General features: G+C 41.5%; 2 protein-coding genes across 2 annotated transcripts; one reads left to right on the top strand and one right to left on the bottom strand.

The window, feature by feature from the left end:
* Window positions 1-916: 916 nt before the first annotated feature.
* Window positions 917-12,306, bottom strand: LOC145403107 (uncharacterized). Its single transcript, XM_080274937.1, has 3 exons — window positions 12,277-12,306; window positions 1,549-1,632; window positions 917-1,303 (listed from the first exon to the last, which is right to left on the bottom strand). The coding sequence occupies exons 1-3, from the start codon at window positions 12,304-12,306 to the stop codon at window positions 917-919; spliced, it is 501 nt and encodes a 166-aa protein (XP_080131063.1).
* Window positions 12,307-12,769: 463 nt separating this feature from the next.
* Window positions 12,770-13,096, top strand: LOC145403106 (pro-resilin-like). The gene has a single exon (XM_080274936.1). It carries the CDS (start codon window positions 12,770-12,772, stop codon window positions 13,094-13,096), a length of 327 nt encoding a protein of 108 aa, XP_080131062.1.
* Window positions 13,097-18,323: the final 5,227 nt, after the last annotated feature.

The raw sequence follows: 18,323 nt of genomic DNA, 5'->3' as shown, positions 1-18,323 counted from the left end.
GTAAACAAAAGTTGCTTCTCCTTATTCTTTATCAAGTCAGCGACAGCGATCACTGTCCACAGTCGCGAGACGGGGCTCTGGCAAAAGTGTGAGAAGCATGTCCTTTGCCGAGGATACGAGGAACATGTGTGATAGCGTCCAAGTTTTGTTCCACTTAAATCTTCCTCGGCCGTTCCTGGTACGAGGTACCGTGTGATAGGGCCTTAAGAAGCCATAAAAATAAATACTCGTACCGAGGGTTTCAAAATTTGTTCTCTTTGCTTAAATTTTGTTCCTGTAGAGTAGCCTACGGTCATAGCAATAACATGCAAAATGAAAAAAAAAATAATGGTAAAACATGTCCTTTATTTATTAGCCTATCAAGTAAACACGTCCGTATGAGATACTATCTTTACAGGAGTCCCAAAACATTTGTACAATGGCCCAAACTATTATAATTTTACAATCAAGCAAACAGAGCATCCGATGTGAACATTCGTTTGTGTTTTATCATATACATCACCATGTACTAGACAATTAGTTAGGTAAGATTAAGTATATACTGAAAGCACTCAAGTGTTTGTGTAACTACCACATTCTTATAAGCTCCAACGTTATATATATATATATATATATATATATATATATATATATATATATATATATATATATATATATATATATATATAGGCTGCAGCATATGAGGACTCTTCAGAACAGGATATGTGCTCTCTGAATAAAACATCCTTATCCTTTTGCATTAAGATAAGTGAGAGATGCGGTTGTGATGAAGAATTTGATAAGTAACCTGATGTATGGATGAGTTAATAGAATCTAAGATAATTATGTACATAATGAAGAGATGAGGATGAATAGGGGTGGATTGTACATCATTAATGATGAAAACACTGGTGATCAGTGTCACACATTTACCAAGCTATCGTGACTCATCTGAGTCTTCCTCAGACTCATAAGATTCCTGTGACGGGTACTCGGCCTCGCCCTCGAACGTGACCTCGGGAACGAAGCCGGAGTATCCGTCCACATAGTAGGTTACGGTCATGAGGCGACCGTCGGGCAGCTGCACGTAGTACGACCCCTCAGTTTGGTCGCCGTCGCGGGACTCCTGGTGGCCAAAGTAGTTCTCGGAAGAGTCGTCCTCCACCGACCACTCGAAGCTGTACTTGGCCTCGCTTGATCCATACGAGCCATAGCCCTCACCACCCTCATCACCTCCTTCATCTTCATCTCGCTCATTTTCTTCGCCCTCCTCACCCTCATCAGCCCCGCCTTCTTCGTCCTCAGCATTGTTCCTAGAAGTACCCTGAAATTTTGCTTGGGTTAGAAAATGAACATGAAAACGTTCCTCCGATATCTATATTTACCTCACTTAGAAGCCCATTTTTATGTTGTTTGAAGATGCAGATCTGCTCGTGAAAACATATATTTGTCTTTCTCTACGACCTGCTTGTATTTTGAGTAAGTAATATAGGTGCATGAGACCTTCAAAGGAAAGTCTAAAGTTAGATTAAAATACCATCATTGTCTTATAAAATACTAATGGCTCACCCTTGGCAAGCGGTAACCGAAGGATGGCCTCCGGTCTGCCGACACCATCACCACCCCAGCCAACAACAGCAGAGCCAGTGTTACCTGCAATATTGATTCATGTTATTTCACTTATAGGAAAGCTGAAGATGCAGCAAATATGACATAAGAAAATGTAAGTTGATCAGACGTACCAATCTAATCTTTTAAAATGAGCGCCACTGTGCACTAATTCGTCTCAGAAGTCATCCAGACCCGGTAAGCAAATTAAACCTGTGCCAATGTGTGTGTGTGTGTGTGTGTGTGTGTGTGTGTGTGTGTGTGTGTGTGTGAAACTTGACTAAACAAATGTGGTGCTACAACACGAAACTATGATTAAGGAACTGTGTTGAGATGCTGCACATGAACTGTGTAAGGGAGAGTTGGTAACCTCATGATTAACATGGAATCACAATGAAAAAGAGTAAAATAAATACATCAGTAACTATCATGAAAGTTATTTACTCATTGTTTTTATCTTTCGTGCCCCAACAACAAAAGAGAAACTGGAGCCTAGTAGTGTGTTAAATGTGCACACTTTAGAGTCCGAGAAGGTATGGAAAAATAATGTTAGTTAAAACTGTGATATGCAGTCAAGGTGCTGCAATGTTCAGTGTGCTTTTGACAACGCATTTTAAGCAACTCATTTGGTTTGGTGAATGCGAGAATTCACTGGATGAATCATGAACATGTGACATTTGTTTTTTCCATTAGATTTTACAGTACTTCCTTTTGTTGTTAAGAAGCTGTTTCAAGGATAAATGTTACGTCATTAATAAAGTGTAATACTGCAGATCTAATATTACGAAAGGAAAAATTTTGCTTCTGTATACGATCTTCTTTATCAGTCTGGTTGATACCTTAATAAGCATGTCCGCTGTGGTGGCAGCTGCTATAATGTGTGACCCCCACAACCCGGCTATGCCTGCATTATATACCTTGACCAGGCCGGCACGCCCAACCTGCCCCGCAACCAGACAACCGGTTTTTGCTACTCCCTTCACGCAATCCTTCCCTAGTTACTTCAATGTCAGGGGCACAACTTTCTACCCAGCAATTTATGTTGACGTTCAAAGTACACAGTCATCACCTTTTTTTTATATTAATTTACGAGTTGTTTTTACTTTTTTAAGAATATAATATACTTACGTGCTTCATTTTGCAGAGATTTTTGATGAAGTTTATCTCTCGCACACTTACTGTATAGCCAATTTTGTAAAATTGTGACATTTATCAAAACTGATGTCTTCTTGTCCTCACAGAAAATATATAGAGAAAGGTGCTGTTTTGTATCAGTGAAAAAAAAAAAAAAAAAAAAAAAGAACACTAAGGGAGCAAAATACGTCAGTCTTTTGTTAAGACGTCAGTGATCAGTTACATTATTTTTTACTGATGATACAGAAAGATACCAAGGCATGAACACTATGGAGAAGGGAAGAGAAAAAGACCAGGAAATAATGCTGATCGACTGCCAGCCCATTTTGGTAGACAGACTCAGTACCTAAAAGTAGTGCAGTATCATTTGCAAATATCAGAAGTGAAGAACAAATACATCCTCTAAGTAACTTAGTTTCCATTATATTGCTTTCTTCCTCTCTCTTTTATCCCCATCCAAGTAGAAATTTATTAATACTGAGGACACCACATAGCATTCTGAGTTCGGTATTTCCTTCAACATTGCTTTACCAGTTTCCATCTTTTCCATACTTTAGGGTGGTCACAGTGTTTCTTTAAAGACGGGATCCAAAACTTTTTTTTTTCCTTGTTTTTTCTTTTTCTACATTAAAGACGGCCATGTATTCAATGTAAAAAAAAATGTGATAATACTTAAATTAACAGTTCATTATAAGATAGTAACAACTAAGCTTCATCGATAATGACGAATCCATACAATCAGAAACTGGATATAATGTATTGCTATTTTTGTATAATAATTACTCATTTATTTTGCATGAAAAAAAAAAAAAATCAGCATAGGTGAAAGGAAGGGTGGGGTTCAAACTGCCTGCCCTCACCCCACCCCAGTGGATCCGCCACTGCGTTATTGAGGAGATAAATACAGACTCTGGGTTGGCGTTATATGGGAGGGTGCGAGAGTGTGACCGCCATGCTGGCTGGACAGAAGGTGAAGGTTGCCATACAGGTCAGGTAAATTAACCAAATCCTGCTTTGTAACATGAAATAAAGTCAAGACAACACTGAGACGTCTTTTTCTTTTGAATAAGGAGAGCCTTTGTCGATTGTGCCTTTGTCGATTCTGCCAAACTTTTATAGGATCTTTTTGGTGAGACTAATGAAAACTGTACCTAAACCTTCCACTTCGAAGTTTCCCTCAAGGTGAATAAGTTGTCTTGATTTAGCAAGGACGAGATACAAGCGATGTCACCATATAGAATAGTTAGTATCCAATGCTTGACATGCTATTTGTTAGTTATTAAATTTTGAATGGGGTGAATGGACAAGAATTTGATCTGACTACATATATGTGCTGTATGTGTGGGCTACACTCTTTACTTGCATATGACATGCTTGTCATCACCTAACAGTAACTAGTTTATCAATTGCTGAAGAAAAAATTAAGATTTCTTCATTGAAAAATGAATACCGGTACAGAGAAGAATGTAACTCCACTGACCACGAAGTGGCCATGAAATGGTGACGTCTGGTAATACTAAATTTCAAAACAGTAAGATTGTCACGGGGTTTTTAAAATAAATGCAAATATTAAATGATAATGTTCAATAATACTGAACAGCAGAAACAAGAATTGTCTTGCTAAATCAAGCAATGATTACTTTACGCTGGCTTGCTTCGCACGATTCTCTAAGAACGAGAATTTTTAAACTTTCTCAACAGTACACAGCAGAGACTAATTACTCAATTGCTGTTTATTAGTACTGTTAGCCTCTGGAGAAAGTTACTTCACCCCTGACAATAAGTAACTAATACTATTAATAATATCAGGTTCTTGCTGATGAGTAACTCCTAGGAGGCACAGCGGATTTTAAGCTTAATACAACAAGACTGGCCTAAGTACCAGTTATGAATGGCAAAACGTTTATGCAAGCTAAGAGCTATAAGGGAAATAAGCTTAACTGTGGAGAAATGAAACACGAGTTTACATTACATTAAGCTCAAGAAAAAGAACTGTTAAATTTATTGATTACAGAGAAATAAATTTAACGTTACATTTCAAATGAATTCAAATAAAGAGATCGTACTCACTCACTCGAAAGCTAAATTCTTATGCCTAGGAAAAGCACCTTAACTAAACTCTTAAGTCTAGGAAAACGAAAAGAAAATACTGGTCAATGAATGTGGTGTATCACTCAAAGAAGGGTGGGAGCCTAGAGAACCGTAGTCTAGTGGAGTCTGGGTGCTAGCTGACCTCTCACTACTCTCTCACTGCTGGAGCACAGAACCTCACTCCGTCACAACAGACACTTGACTGACTATTCAAATATGATGCGTGTGGTAGAACGCACAGGCCAGCCCAGAAAGCGTGGCCAACGGTTTAGGCAAGCAGGGGCGAGCAATAAAGAAACAATAATATCGCTCAGTAGAGCACTTAATGACGTGCATTAGATCGGTCACTTTTGAAACAGTGACGAATGTTTTGAAAAGTATACCACCGAAATGGAGAGAGAAACGGTTAACTGAGCGATACACAGTGAGTTTTCCACTAATAGTTCGTGGTTTCTCACAAAAGGAAAATGTCGCGAATTGATTCGTGACATTACGCCCCTACAAAATGAATTTTTTCCTTATGGGAAAAAATTTGTGGATATATATATATATATATATATATATATATATATATATATATATATCCTAACTCAGTCACACAAGATTCACACTGTGGTTTGTGTGCTATCCTGCTACAGGAGAAAATCACTATCACCAATGAGCGTAAAAACCTCGTATTTACGTTAATAGGGGCAAGCTTGAGGGAAAAAACTCCGTGATGACAGTGAAAATCCTGTACTCAGGTCAAATTGAGCGAAAGTTCACTACATTTACACTGACAACTAATTGTTGTGTAGCGTGGTGTATGTAATACACGGTGTAGGTGTGACAGTTGTAGTGTAACTGTACCTATGTGTAAAATGACACAGTAATATTAATAATATGGCGACGACGAAGGCAGAGGAAAAGAGGCGGCAGCGTGCGGCAGACGATCAGCTGTCCCACACAGCAAAACTGCTACACCCATTGCTGTACCTGCAAAATTAATTAAGGTGGAGCATCAAAAGTGTCAATGAGACAAAAATTCTTATTACATTACAATTACTCTCTCTGCCTAGCAGTCAGTACATGCTACGAAAGGTACGCTTTAGTTGAAAAATACAAGTGACAGCCTAAGCTTCGTACATTCGAGGTCGCCATTAATTTATTAGGTAGATTATTAACCAGGATACGTAGTCCCTGGACGCCGTTGTCTCGAGGACTCGTGTAGTTTACTGGTTAAACTTAACTCTACACTTACAATTAGTGTCGGCAAGTTGAGAATCCTTATGCAAACTCGGGCTCACGTAGCCTCGAACTGTACACGGGTCCTCAACCTGTGCCTTAACCTAGTGCCTATATTAATATCGGGGAGCTGAGAATCCTCGTGCAAACTCGGGCTCACGTAGCCTCGAGTCGCCTCTGAGGAGTTCTCTCTCGAACTTCCCCCTTAACCTACAGTACTTATATTAATATCGGGGAGCTGAGAATCCTTGTGCAAACTCGGGCTCACGTAGCCTCGAGTCGCCTCTGCGGAGTTCTCAAACTTCCCCTCTTAAACTACGGAACACGTGTATGTACAGGCCCTGGACATACTGTGTCCTGTGGGGCCAACAAGTGAGACGTCAGGTCTACACTTTTGACTGGGAACCAGGCTGGTCCATGGATTACTCAAATCTCTGAGGCCGCCTATTTTACGGAACCCAGCATACAACAGTTGCTAGTTAGTAAGCAGTTAGTAGGTGAGACATCAGGTCTACACCCACATTACCACTGCCCTGTCTCTCAAATGACTCAGAGATTACAGGTGTGGTTAGAAACGACACAGGAAGGACATGTCCCTGATTAGTGGTACTTTGACACATGCTGCAGGAACGCACAAAACTATCTATGTCTCGTCTCATCCCTGGCCAGAAAAAGTCAGCTCGGATACGGCCCTGAGTCTTCCTTTTGCCCATGTGACCTCCTGAGACTGAACAATGACCCCATTGTAACACTGCTAGGCGGTACCTGGCGGGAACGACAAACTGCAGTTGAACCTCACCCTCGGGTGTTCGTGACTCACGGTAGAGCCGTCCTTGTTTACGAAGGAACTTGGCTCGACCTCCCCGTGAATACTTTATCACTCTACCCTTTTGCTTGTTCCGCACGGCAGCAAGTGTCGGGTCAGAATGTTGTTCTTGAACAACAAGTTGGCTACACATCAGATCTTGCGGCGATTCAATGGTCACTGGGGTGACACAGTCTGGAGCCTCAGCCATGGCTCGTGTTACCGCAGCAGCCGAAGTCTGAGTAGCGTCATCTTCGGTGCAACTATCCTTGACACCAGAAATATTGCCTACGATTAGGTCAAATAAAGGTTCTGGCATGACAACTGAGAGTGTCGTACCAGTATAAAATGGAGATGCCACCTGGATACATGCCTCAGGGAACAATCTCACTGATCCATCAATAAGGTTTGCATGGATCTGTCGACCTGTGTACTGCTCAGGCCGAACTAAACTCTGCTTGACAGAGCAACCTGAGGATCCATTATCTCTCAGGACCTTCACAGGGATGGCTCCCACAAACCCTGGCTGAACAAGGAAGGTACTGTCACCTGTGGGAGGGTCTGGAAGGAAGCAGCTAGCCACTCATGAGGCTGCTGAACTGATTCGGCAAACATGGTGCCCTGAGAATTAGGTACTTGAGGAGTCGTACTCACTGCCTGTGGAGATGGAACATTGGCCATCTGTGGAGGGGGGTTCACTGTCACTGTGGAACTAGTGAACTGTGGGGGAGTACCCATACTGGTAGGGACGTGACCACCGTGCTGCTGCTGAGGAATGAAGGCTGCGTTCGCTTCCTGCCTCTTTTGAGCTGGTGGTGAAAAAGTTTGTCCCGACGGTCGGTTGCGTGGCTGATTCTGCTGCTGGTTAGGGTACTTGTTGTACCTCTTCCACTCAGGTTTCATAGTGTTTTGCCCCTGGTCCTTCCACTGCGGTTTAGGACCTTGGCCATTATTCTGAGAATGGCCTTGTTGCTGGGATTCAGTCTGAGACAGCTTCCCAGACTTGGCAGTATTTTTTCTGCTGTTCCAGGTGTTTTGCTTACGAGTTTGATACCCGTATGCAGTGAAGTACGCGTCAGCCTTTTCTGCCATTTGGCTGGCATCTTTCACCTGGCAGATCTTAAGCTGTGCTATGAGCTCAGCAGGCCACGACCTATCTAGCTATGTACGCAGCATAAGGTCAATTATCCCCTCACGCGTGGAAGGAGTTTCATCTTTCTCCATCCACTCATTTAAGTAAGCAGTGAGACGGTCGAGGAACTGAACAGCTGTCTCCTTGTCTTGGAGACGAGCTCGCATGAACTGAACTTTGGCGTCGTCTACTGTGAGACCATACGTCTTAATGAGTGCAGCTTTCATCATCTCATACGTGAGATTGTCTCCACGAATTCTGTGGAGAATATCGAGGGCAGGGCCCTCAAATAAACTAAGAAATTGGAGCCGCTTCGCTGCCTCATCCAGTTGATACATGTCTGCCATGTCCTCAAAACGAGCTATGTACGGCTCGATTCGCTCGCCTTCCTTGTATGAAGGAAGCTTGATGCGTGGGGTCGCCAGGACATGTGTAGGAAGAGCGCTAGTGGAGCTTGGGTTGGCTGCACCAGATGTGCCTGAAGCCAAGGAATCTCGCTTGAGCTTCAAAACCTCAAGCTCATGTTTTTCTCGTGCCTCACGTTCAGCACGTTCATATTCATGTTGTTCCCGCTCGTGTTCATGTTGTTGTCGCTCTTGTTCCAACTCGAGCTCGCGCTGTTTCTGCTCGTGTTCGCGCTCCTTTTCGCGTTCCTCACGCTGTTCTCGCTCGTATTCGCGCTGAATCTTACGCTCTTCACGGGCATCGTTCTCGCGCTGCTGCTCCTGATTATGGCGTGAGAGTATGTACTCTTTAATTTTGGTTGGGTCAGTAAGACCCATTTCTTTGGCTTCCTGTAAAAATACAATGGTAGACATGTCGCTAATTTACTGAGCAAGCCGAAACTGAGTACTGACTGCTGCTTCGCAAACGATTGCTAATAAACACAAGTAAAGAATACAGACACAAGCTAGTGGTGACCAGTCTTATCTAGTTAACTGGAAAAGAATAAAGCAAAAATGCAAATGACTGGGAAGACTCAATAATTAACGCAATGGGTACGGCGGCTACCCAGGAGCGAATAAAATCGTCTGGCGTTACCAAGAATAAAGTACTAGAGTTAAGTACTCTATGGATTAATAAAGCAGAATTCACTTGCTAAACTAACGGTAAACACCAGTAAGCTTGTGCCTATAAACTTTAATGATAAATACCTAAATATGAGCGAGTGAGTATTATCTCGTGAATAGCTTTAGAGCTAGGAGTTAATATCCTGGAATGAGGTTGCCAATTGTCACGGGGTTTTTAAAATAAATGCAAATATTAAATGATAATGTTCAATAATACTGAACAGCAGGAACAAGAATTGTCTTGCAAAATCAAGCAATGATTACTTTACGCTGGCTTGTTTCGCACGATTCTCTAAGAACGAGAATTTATAAACTTTCTCAACAGTACACAGCAGAGACTAATTACTCAATTGCTGTTTATTAGTACTGTTAGCCTCTGGAGAAAGTTACTTCACCCCTGACAATAAATAACTAATACTATTAATAATATCAGGTTTTTGCTGATTCGTAACTCCACATATGTACTGAACAAACATACCTCACGCATTACTGATGCTGAACTATTAATTTTTATGCCGACCTACCCTTATGCCTGCCACACTAATCCTCTCACTTATTATCCATTTCATTCTTTTCAGCTGACCCTTGCACAAGTATTCCATAGTTATATTATCAGATAAACCTTCACATTGTCCTTTCAAACTCCTTGTATCAGTCCCACTCCCAAACACTGTTTGCTCTAGCAGCACGCAGTCAATCAGGCTCCTTTCACCACTGTCTCCATTCCCTCTGTACCATGCATATTCGTGTGCCTGTTTATGTTTACAATATAAATTACAAATACATAATTCCTTTCCCGATTTGTTCCCTTCAGTTCTCCCCAAGTACTCCATAATGACCCACTAATCACTTACAGGACCAGTGTCATTTCTCCCACTCATCCCATTCACGTCACCCATCATAAACGCTTTACATTTCTCTGGCATCTGTCCTCTTACTACATCCAGCTTATCCCACAACCTATCATTTTCCCCCTCACCCCTATCGTCTCAAGCAGCATGCGCAATAATCACTGCTGCTTTCATCTTCTTATACTGAAACTTGACATACTTACACCTCAAGTGGACACATTTGTAATTTTTATTCCTTTCTGCCACTCTTCACTCATCAACCAATGCATTTCCTTCTTCACATCTTTCACGCACATTCGTTCCCGTTCTTACACATTTCACACCCTCGCACTCCACGACCATTCACCCATTCATTTCGTTTCACACAGTACCATCAAGGTGTACCCAGCACTCTTCAATACATTTACCACACCAATTGATTTTTTTTTTTTGTCTGCTTTGTTTACTAGGTGGGAGGTGGGAACACTCACCAACCACTCAATCTATGAAGCGTTACGTTCAGGGGACATTGCACTGATTGCCTAATAAAATGGTTTCCAGTACTGTATACAAAGAAGAATTACCTTTAGTGCCAACCATATAATGAAAGCCGGGTGATCTATTGGATCGCTACTTCTACCAGAAATGGCCCGTATTTTTTAGAGTTTTTACACAAACACACACACACACACACAAACACACACACACACACACACACACACACACACACACACACACACACACACACACACACACACACACACAAACAAACAAACAGTGAAAAAAGGAAAAAGGTGAACAGGGTGCACCTTCACAAACATAAATTGCTCTGTAGAAAGCTGTGTTCGTGACATTGAAGCAACCGGGGAAGGACTGCGTGAAACTAGAAGTAAACACCGGCTGTCAGTTACAGGACAGGTTGGGTGAGCAGAACTGGCCAAGGTATATAAGCCAAGCAGAGCCGGGCAGCAGCAGTCACAAATTATAGCAGCTGCCACCACAGCCACACCTGACATGCTTCTTAAGGTACCAACCATGTGTGTTTTAGCCTGTATCTTAAACAGCTATTTAAATTACTGAACCGACATATCCTGTTAACATTCAGGGTCTTGTGATTCACTCTCAGGCGAAATCTCTGCCTTTAGTTTTAAGAGTTGTAGAGTTATAGACCTGCTCAGACCATAAGAGGGCTGAAAGTGGAAGTATTTACTCAGTAAGGTTTTTGTGACTCGCTCCCGGCTTAAAAAAAACACACAAAAAAAAAATCGTTCCATACTAGCTGGAATAGAACACAATCGTTTTTCCGATAATGAGAGGGTTAATAGTAACAGTACGAGCTCACCCAGACTGCTATGATTCACTTAGCTTAATGAAATCATGTGAGAACAGTTGCAAGAGAATACCAGAGTTGTCCCGACCATAAGACAGTAAGATTACCATAAAATTCCCTCAAATATCCCTAGGCGAAAAGAGAGGAGAAAAACTAAACCAGCCTTATATCCCTGGATGTCCAAGAAAGCGACTAAAATGACTAGGAGCTGTGGTTAGGAACCTGTCCTCCCTTGTATTTGCTTAAGGATGTATTAACCTCACCGACTAACAACTGTATAGCAAATAGCCTTGGACCTACTGGTAACCAAGGAGTATCACAACACAGGAGGGCGGGAAAGTATATTTGTCTTTCATCCACGGGTAGCCCATTTTGATCTAAAACTGCTGCTCTTGGATTGTGTGGGGAAGAGCACAGCGAACTCCTCTTCGTCTAAGGCTTATATTCTCGAGGCTCTTCATTAGTGTCCCCAAAGCTGTCAAAGAACTGTGCTGTGACTTCACCATCCCATATCAACGTAGAATGTTCGGATTTCAATGATGTAAAAAATTCTAGTAGGGAAGAACGTATCAGTACGTTTTATACCAATATTTACGATAAAAAAAACTAAACTTTTTATTTCCTCAGTGTGCTATATACCTGCACAACGTTTTCAGTTTAAAAATACAGTATATTATCTTCAAATCAGGTTATTACTACCAGGTTTTTTCTTAGGCTAAAAATAATCGTCCGGCCAGTATCAAAAATGTAAAACAGGTGCAATATTTTTAGGTGGCTTCAAACTCTCTTGCTGCAGTGCTACATCACTTCCTACATTCTTTTCCATCGAGTTAAAACAGGATGCAGCTCTTCCCAACACTCTGACTGCATGCTTCCCATTTTCAAATATATGTGCAACGGGAGACTTTTCACAGTCACTGCAAAACTCTTTTCAACACTGTAATACTAGAGTTAACCAATATATTCACTCCCTGAACAGAACATCTCAGCACCAGCACATTTTGGTCAGAACTACATGATTTCCTCTTCATTTGACCTCAGGCCAAATAAACGAAGTATGGATCATCACTTACCTTTTCGTGATGGGCTGTAATATCACTCATCATTTTACACACACACACACACACACACACACACACACACACACACACACACACACACGAGTGGTTGCACAAAAAACAGGAAAAAAGGAGTTGCTCTTACATAAACAGGAGGTATATGTATCTAACAACACTGCAGGTAACACTGGCTATGCTGTTGTTGGTTGGGGTGGTGATGGTGACCGCAGACCGGAAGCCATCCTTCAGCTACCGCCTTCCAAGGGTGAGCTGTTAATTCATGTTGGTTTAGTTTGGCATCTACATGATGCAAACTTGTTGTTCGTGATTTTTTTAAAGAATCCATCTAGACAGTGTATCATCTTTTCAGGAGACAAATAATAAATTAACTGGCTTGATTTAAAAAGAAAATTTTCAAAAGCAACAACTGAATTTGCAATAGACACTTTTCTGACCTAAAACTCACAATACTTCAGGGAACGTCAGGGGGCGAAGAAGGAGAAAAAAAATGAGGGATGAAGATGAAGGAGGTGATGAGGGTGGTGAGGGCTATGGCTTGTATGGATCAAGCGAGGCCAAGTACAGCTTCGAGTGGTCGGTGGAGGACGACTCTTCCGAGAACTACTTTGGCCACCAGGAGTCCCGTGACGGCGACCAAACTGAGGGGTCGTACTACGTGCAGCTGCCCGACGGTCGCCTCATGACCGTAACCTACCACGTGGACGGATACTCCGGCTTCATTCCCGAGGTCACGTTCGAGGGCGAGGCCGAGTACCCGTCACAGGAATCCTACGAGCCTGAGGAAGAAGCAGACGAGTCTGGGGAGGGGTCGTAGGGGTATTACTCATGATAACTGGTTACGATATTTGACATTAGTCAGTTATTTTTCCCCAAACTGTGCTTCATGTGTTGATATGATCCATTCACATTAATTATTCATCTATTCATAAATTATCTGATTTTCATAGGTTCCACTGCCTTATTTATACGTCGGTTTATTCATCAACATTTTTATCACATGCCGCATCTGCTACATATCAATTTCACCTTAAATGAAGAAGAATGTGTTCTCATTCAGTCTTCTTATATCCTATTTCTATGTTCCTCACATATTTCGCCACATTCAGCACATGTTGTACCAATGTGAGGCAAAATAACAAGTTGCTTCTCTCAGCAGCTACCTACGCTCTCTGCAATTCCTAATCACAGCCAATTCATTGTCTAGAACTTGGTGATATTCAAAATAACGATGGATGAAGAAACAATGTACACAATCACTTTGTTTGCTGGACTGTGCAGTTAACTGTGTCATATAATGTTGGCCAGTTCGGAAAGTGCTGTGGGACTTGAACCCCACAAAAGAACTTGTAAAATATATTATCATATCATACTAAGTTTACCTGATATGCTTATAAACGTTTCAGTTGGTTATATCGCGATTTTCTTTCCCGAAGTTGAAGTTGATAGCCTTGGGCGGCTAAGTCCAAATGAGAATTTCGTCTGTACGTTCGTTGATTTGCACTCGACAAGACACAGTTATAGACGGATTTGATCACTGAGGTGTCATTTTAATCCTCGCACGCTGATGGTGTGCCCTCGTATTAGTGACTAACACGCTCAGGTCATCCTCAAGGACACACTGACCAAAGAGGCCAAGGCCGCAGAGCAAACCCTTTTATTTACAGGAGGTTTGCCATGAAACTGGTATCGTGGGAGAGGGCATTCAAATGTCGTAATTTAAATCCTTAAAATTCTGATACGGTCATCCAGGTATTAGCAACTCATAAAGACCGTTAAATATGCGCCTATGTGGTTAGCTCAAAAAGTTGATGCAGGTAGGCAGGAAGTAGACAGGCAGGGAGGTAGATAGACAGGTAGGTTGATAGGTAGAAAGGAAAGTAGGTAGGGAAGTAGGCTGGCAGGTAGATATGTAGGTAGGGAGTACGATAGGTAAGAAAATAAGACGGTAGGAAGGTTGGTTGGAAGGGAAAAGTGGCAAGAAGAGATGCAAATTAAATTTTTATTGGCTCAAAGATTATCCGGTAAAACCAGAGATTAGCACATAATAAAGAATCCGCTACACATGCCTATGGACCATAACAGACTTCGTTTTCGGAACCCCACCGTGGTAACACACATCTAGTATATTTGTTTATTGTTGTTGTGACCGCAGGCTCTTCTGGATAAGAGGAGTTTAAGCAAAAAGAATCACTTTAAAGGTCGTTCAGTTCTTCCTCTTTTTCATTATGATTTTGCCTGGCTCAGAAGAGGTTTTTATGACCGAAACTACTACATAAGCATAAATAAAACTATAATTTTGCTGTGCACTGTGCAGAGCTGTTTAGTTACCTAAGTCTCGAGAGCCCCACCAGTAATCATGCTCATTCAAGACAATAAATAAACGTGTTTATTAACTTCAGTCGGTTTGAGAATATATGGCCAATTGCTCAAGGAGGCAATTGGCTTTTGATGTATGGGAGCTGCGTTGTCCAAGCGTGGTAAAATTGAAAGTAAGAAAAATTGGGAAATCAGTTAAAGGTAGAAAAGTAGTTTTGAATTTGGCAATACTTTGAAGAGGAAGATGGTTATTCAGGACAAAAGTTCTTTGCATGAGTATGTGATCATTCCGACACTTTCATGCAGATGTGAAACCTAAGCCATGTGAATTTTGAAATGATTTTGCTGGTTCTATAAACACTGGGGAAACATATAGATAGGTGTATTCATACAATAAATACAGGGGCATGGAGACAATAGATGTAAAGGTATATAGTTCTGTAAGTGGGAGTTTCTCTGAAGAAGAGTTCCCAGGGTATCAGATGATTAAGTAACTGGGTGAATATACCGTATATGTATACAGTTATGATGTGGGTAGTATACCAGTGTGAGTGCTGCAAGTATTCAGTGTACTGGGGATTTTTGGAAGGCCTGAGAGTGATAGCAGGCCAAGGGGAGGGCTAGTACTGGTGTGCGTGTGAAAATCAAATGTTCAGTGTGATGGCTTCTACACGGACTTCTTCATCGGACAGCATAAGACTCTCCAGAGGATTCTTCAGCAACATGCCTTGGAGACGACGGAGGCAGGTGGCGTCGATGAACGATCTCAGACGCCGTGCTCTTTCAGTATCTGGCTGGTGGTGTGGTGGTGTCTGGAGCAGGCGAGAAACTATGAGGTTTTGAATTCTGTGGTGAAACAAAAACAAGCTTTATGTCTTTACCAGTATGCTTAGACAGACTGACGCTATGATTTGCGAGCCTTTGAGATGTGACTGATCAGACAGTAGAATTGTTGCCTTGGAAGTGTGATGGTTCCCTGGTCAGTCCAAGTATAAGTTATACTGACTGATACCTTAAAGTGGGGATTCAGGTTAGAAGACAGCTAGAATACCCGCGAGCGAGATTGGCTGCCGTTTACCCTTCAACTTTTTGCCATCATAATCTGTTGCGCTACTAGAACTGTCAGCTACATTGTTGTCCTGGAATTCAAAGGAATCCAAGTGAGGGCTGCAGTAACTGTAGAGAGACATAAGGCCACGTCGAATAACGTAGTCTGGTTTATTCCCGTTGAGCATAATGAAAACGGTTTCTGCCGTACTGCACTACGGGAAAACAAAAGTTTGTCAGCAGTGATGAGTCCAGTATGTTTCATATTCATCCGTTGATTCTTGAATAATTTGTGGACCACTTGGAGAGGTAGTAGGTTTCTGAATAATCACACTATGTACTGTACATAGAAAACATCTTGGATTCAGGTTGTTCATCATCAAGGTAGGTATCACTCCGCCTGGGACGTTATAACTACTACACCCCCGGATAAATTTTCAACAGTTGTGGACAAAAGCATGATTTAAACAGCATGTAAATTTACGAGAAATTCCTAACGGACGAAGGGGCTACGGGAATAAACGTGGTCATTGCTAGATGGAAAAAAATACACTGAAATAGTATGTAGTGTGTTCTAAAAATACAGAAAGGATTTCTTTGTAAATGAGACTGACGGTAATGCTGGAAGATAAAAAAAAAAAAAAAAAAAAAAAAATCGTTTGGAACAAGAGAGTGAGCAGTTAATACAGATATGAAGAGGGGAATGCATAATTGTAAGAGTGAGTGAAGAATGCCAGGGTCATGTAGCCTAAAGACACTTCTGTCAATGCCATCCACTGTCAGGCTGGATACCAAAGAGGGAGCAAGTGGTTGGAGATGACGCTGATAATACTCGTATTGATAATAAATGGACATGAACTGGCATTAATGAACTCGACTGTACGTATTTTGACCTACTTTTTTTTTTTATAAATCTGGATTACCTAAATTAAGGTAACTTGTCCACAGTGGATGTCACGAATCAAATTCGCGACATTCCCCTTTTGTGAGAAGCCACGAACTATTAGTGGAAAACTCACTGTGTATCGCTCAGTTAACCATTTCTCTCTCCATTTCGGGGTATACTTTTCAAAACATTCGTCACCGTTTTCAAAAGTGACCGATTTAATGCACGTCACTAAATGCTGTACTGAGCGATACTATTGTTTCTTTATTGTTCGCCCCTGCTTGCCTCGACCGTTAGAAAATGCGACCTATTGCTCCCCCCCTTTTCCCACGACTTATTCAGTCTAGCTGTTGCTTTGACGGAGAGAGGTCCTGTGCTCCAGAAGTGTGAGAGGAGAGGTCAGCTAGCACCCAAGCTCCACAAGATCACAGTCTCCAGTACTCCCACCTTGGTGATACAAAGCATTCATCGACTATAGTATTTCCTTCTTGTATTTCCCTAGTCTTAAGAGTTTAATTAAGGTGTTTTTCCTAGGCGTAAGTATTTAGCTATTGCGTGAGTGAGTGAGTGCGGTCTCATTGATTTGATTTGAATTGTAACGTTAAATTTAATTTTTTGTAATCAATAAATTTAACAGTTCTTTTTCTTGAGCTTAATGTAAAGTAAAATCTTGTTTCATTTCTCCATAATTAAGCTTATTTCCCACATAGCTCCTAGCTTGCATAGACGTTTTGCTATTCATAACTGGTACTTAGACCAGTCTTGTATTAAACTTAAAATCCGTTGTGCCTTCTAGGAGTTAAGCATCGGCAAGAACCTGATATTAGTATTAGTTATTTATTGTCAGGGGTGAAGTAACTTTCTCCAGAGGCTAACAGTACTAATTCAGCATTTGTGAGTAATTAGTCTCTGCTGTGTACTGTTGAGAAAGTTTATAAATTCTCGTTCTTAGAGAATCGTTGCTCGATTTAGCAAGACAATCATTGTCCCTGCTCTTTAATATTATTGAATATTAATATCAATTAAAAAATATTTAAGCATTTATTTTAAAAACACCGTGATATTATAAAAACCCCGTGACAGTGGATATGAAGTGCCATATTTTAAGGATCTACAGTGGCCGATTGGGATGTATAGGGACTGAACTGACTTAAAATTGCCTGAATGGACTAAGTTACGGTGAACAGGGTCGGTACAATGTTTAAACCTCCGGAGAAAAAAAAAAAAAAAAAAAAAAACAGAGGTAACTATACAAAGTGACAATGACGGACCTGAATATACCTGATCGGGTCAGAATGGGTGTGAAGGTCCTAAATGTACAGGACATTGTGAAGGAGGAAGAGGTTTGAATTAAAGGTACGGGAGGTGCGGGTCAAGGTTGGAGGGTTGGTACAACGCTGGAGACGTTGAGAAGTTTCCATAGTGGTGGCAATATTGCAAGACCAGACTTCTCGGTGAGAGGGAGAGAGTGATGATGGCTCTGCCCAAAATTTAGAAAGCTGTACTTCCAGAGACCCAATAAAATGGGGTTCAGTGTATGTGTAAGTGACTAGTTATGGGAAGTGTTACCGTCAGCTCTGACTGGACGAAAAACACATAACACCTGCGCCACTTTTCCATACCAGGCCACAGCACTTGATTAGTGACGGCTTGAACATTTCCACAGGAACCCAGGTTTTGCTGTGTGGGACACGATTGGGCTCCACTACTTGCTCGTGCAATTGTTAAGATTAAGGCTACTGCACGACTATGCATAGTGCCAAACAGCAAGGTAACATTATGTTTATTTAAC

Source organism: Coenobita brevimanus, chromosome 60, assembly GCF_032717465.1.
Source record: "Coenobita brevimanus isolate Jiangsu-jjx chromosome 60, ASM3271746v2, whole genome shotgun sequence".
Lineage (NCBI taxonomy): Eukaryota > Metazoa > Arthropoda > Malacostraca > Decapoda > Coenobitidae > Coenobita > Coenobita brevimanus.
The sequence above is the reverse complement of the archived record's forward strand: the minus strand, read 5'-3'. Positions and strand labels throughout refer to the sequence as shown.

Excerpts from the sequence above, each read along its gene's own strand:
- LOC145403107 (XM_080274937.1), bottom strand. The coding sequence starts at position 12,306 with ATGAGTGATATTACAGCCCATCACGAAAAG. Across the intron at positions 1,633-12,276 it reads TTACAGCCCATCACGAAAAG|GTAACACTGGCTCTGCTGTT; the intron begins GTAAGTGATGAT and ends TCAATATTGCAG. Across the intron at positions 1,304-1,548 it reads TCGGTTACCGCTTGCCAAGG|GGTACTTCTAGGAACAATGC; the intron begins GTGAGCCATTAG and ends GCAAAATTTCAG.
- LOC145403106 (XM_080274936.1), top strand. The coding sequence starts at position 12,770 with ATGAGGGATGAAGATGAAGGAGGTGATGAGGGTGGTGAGGGCTATGGC.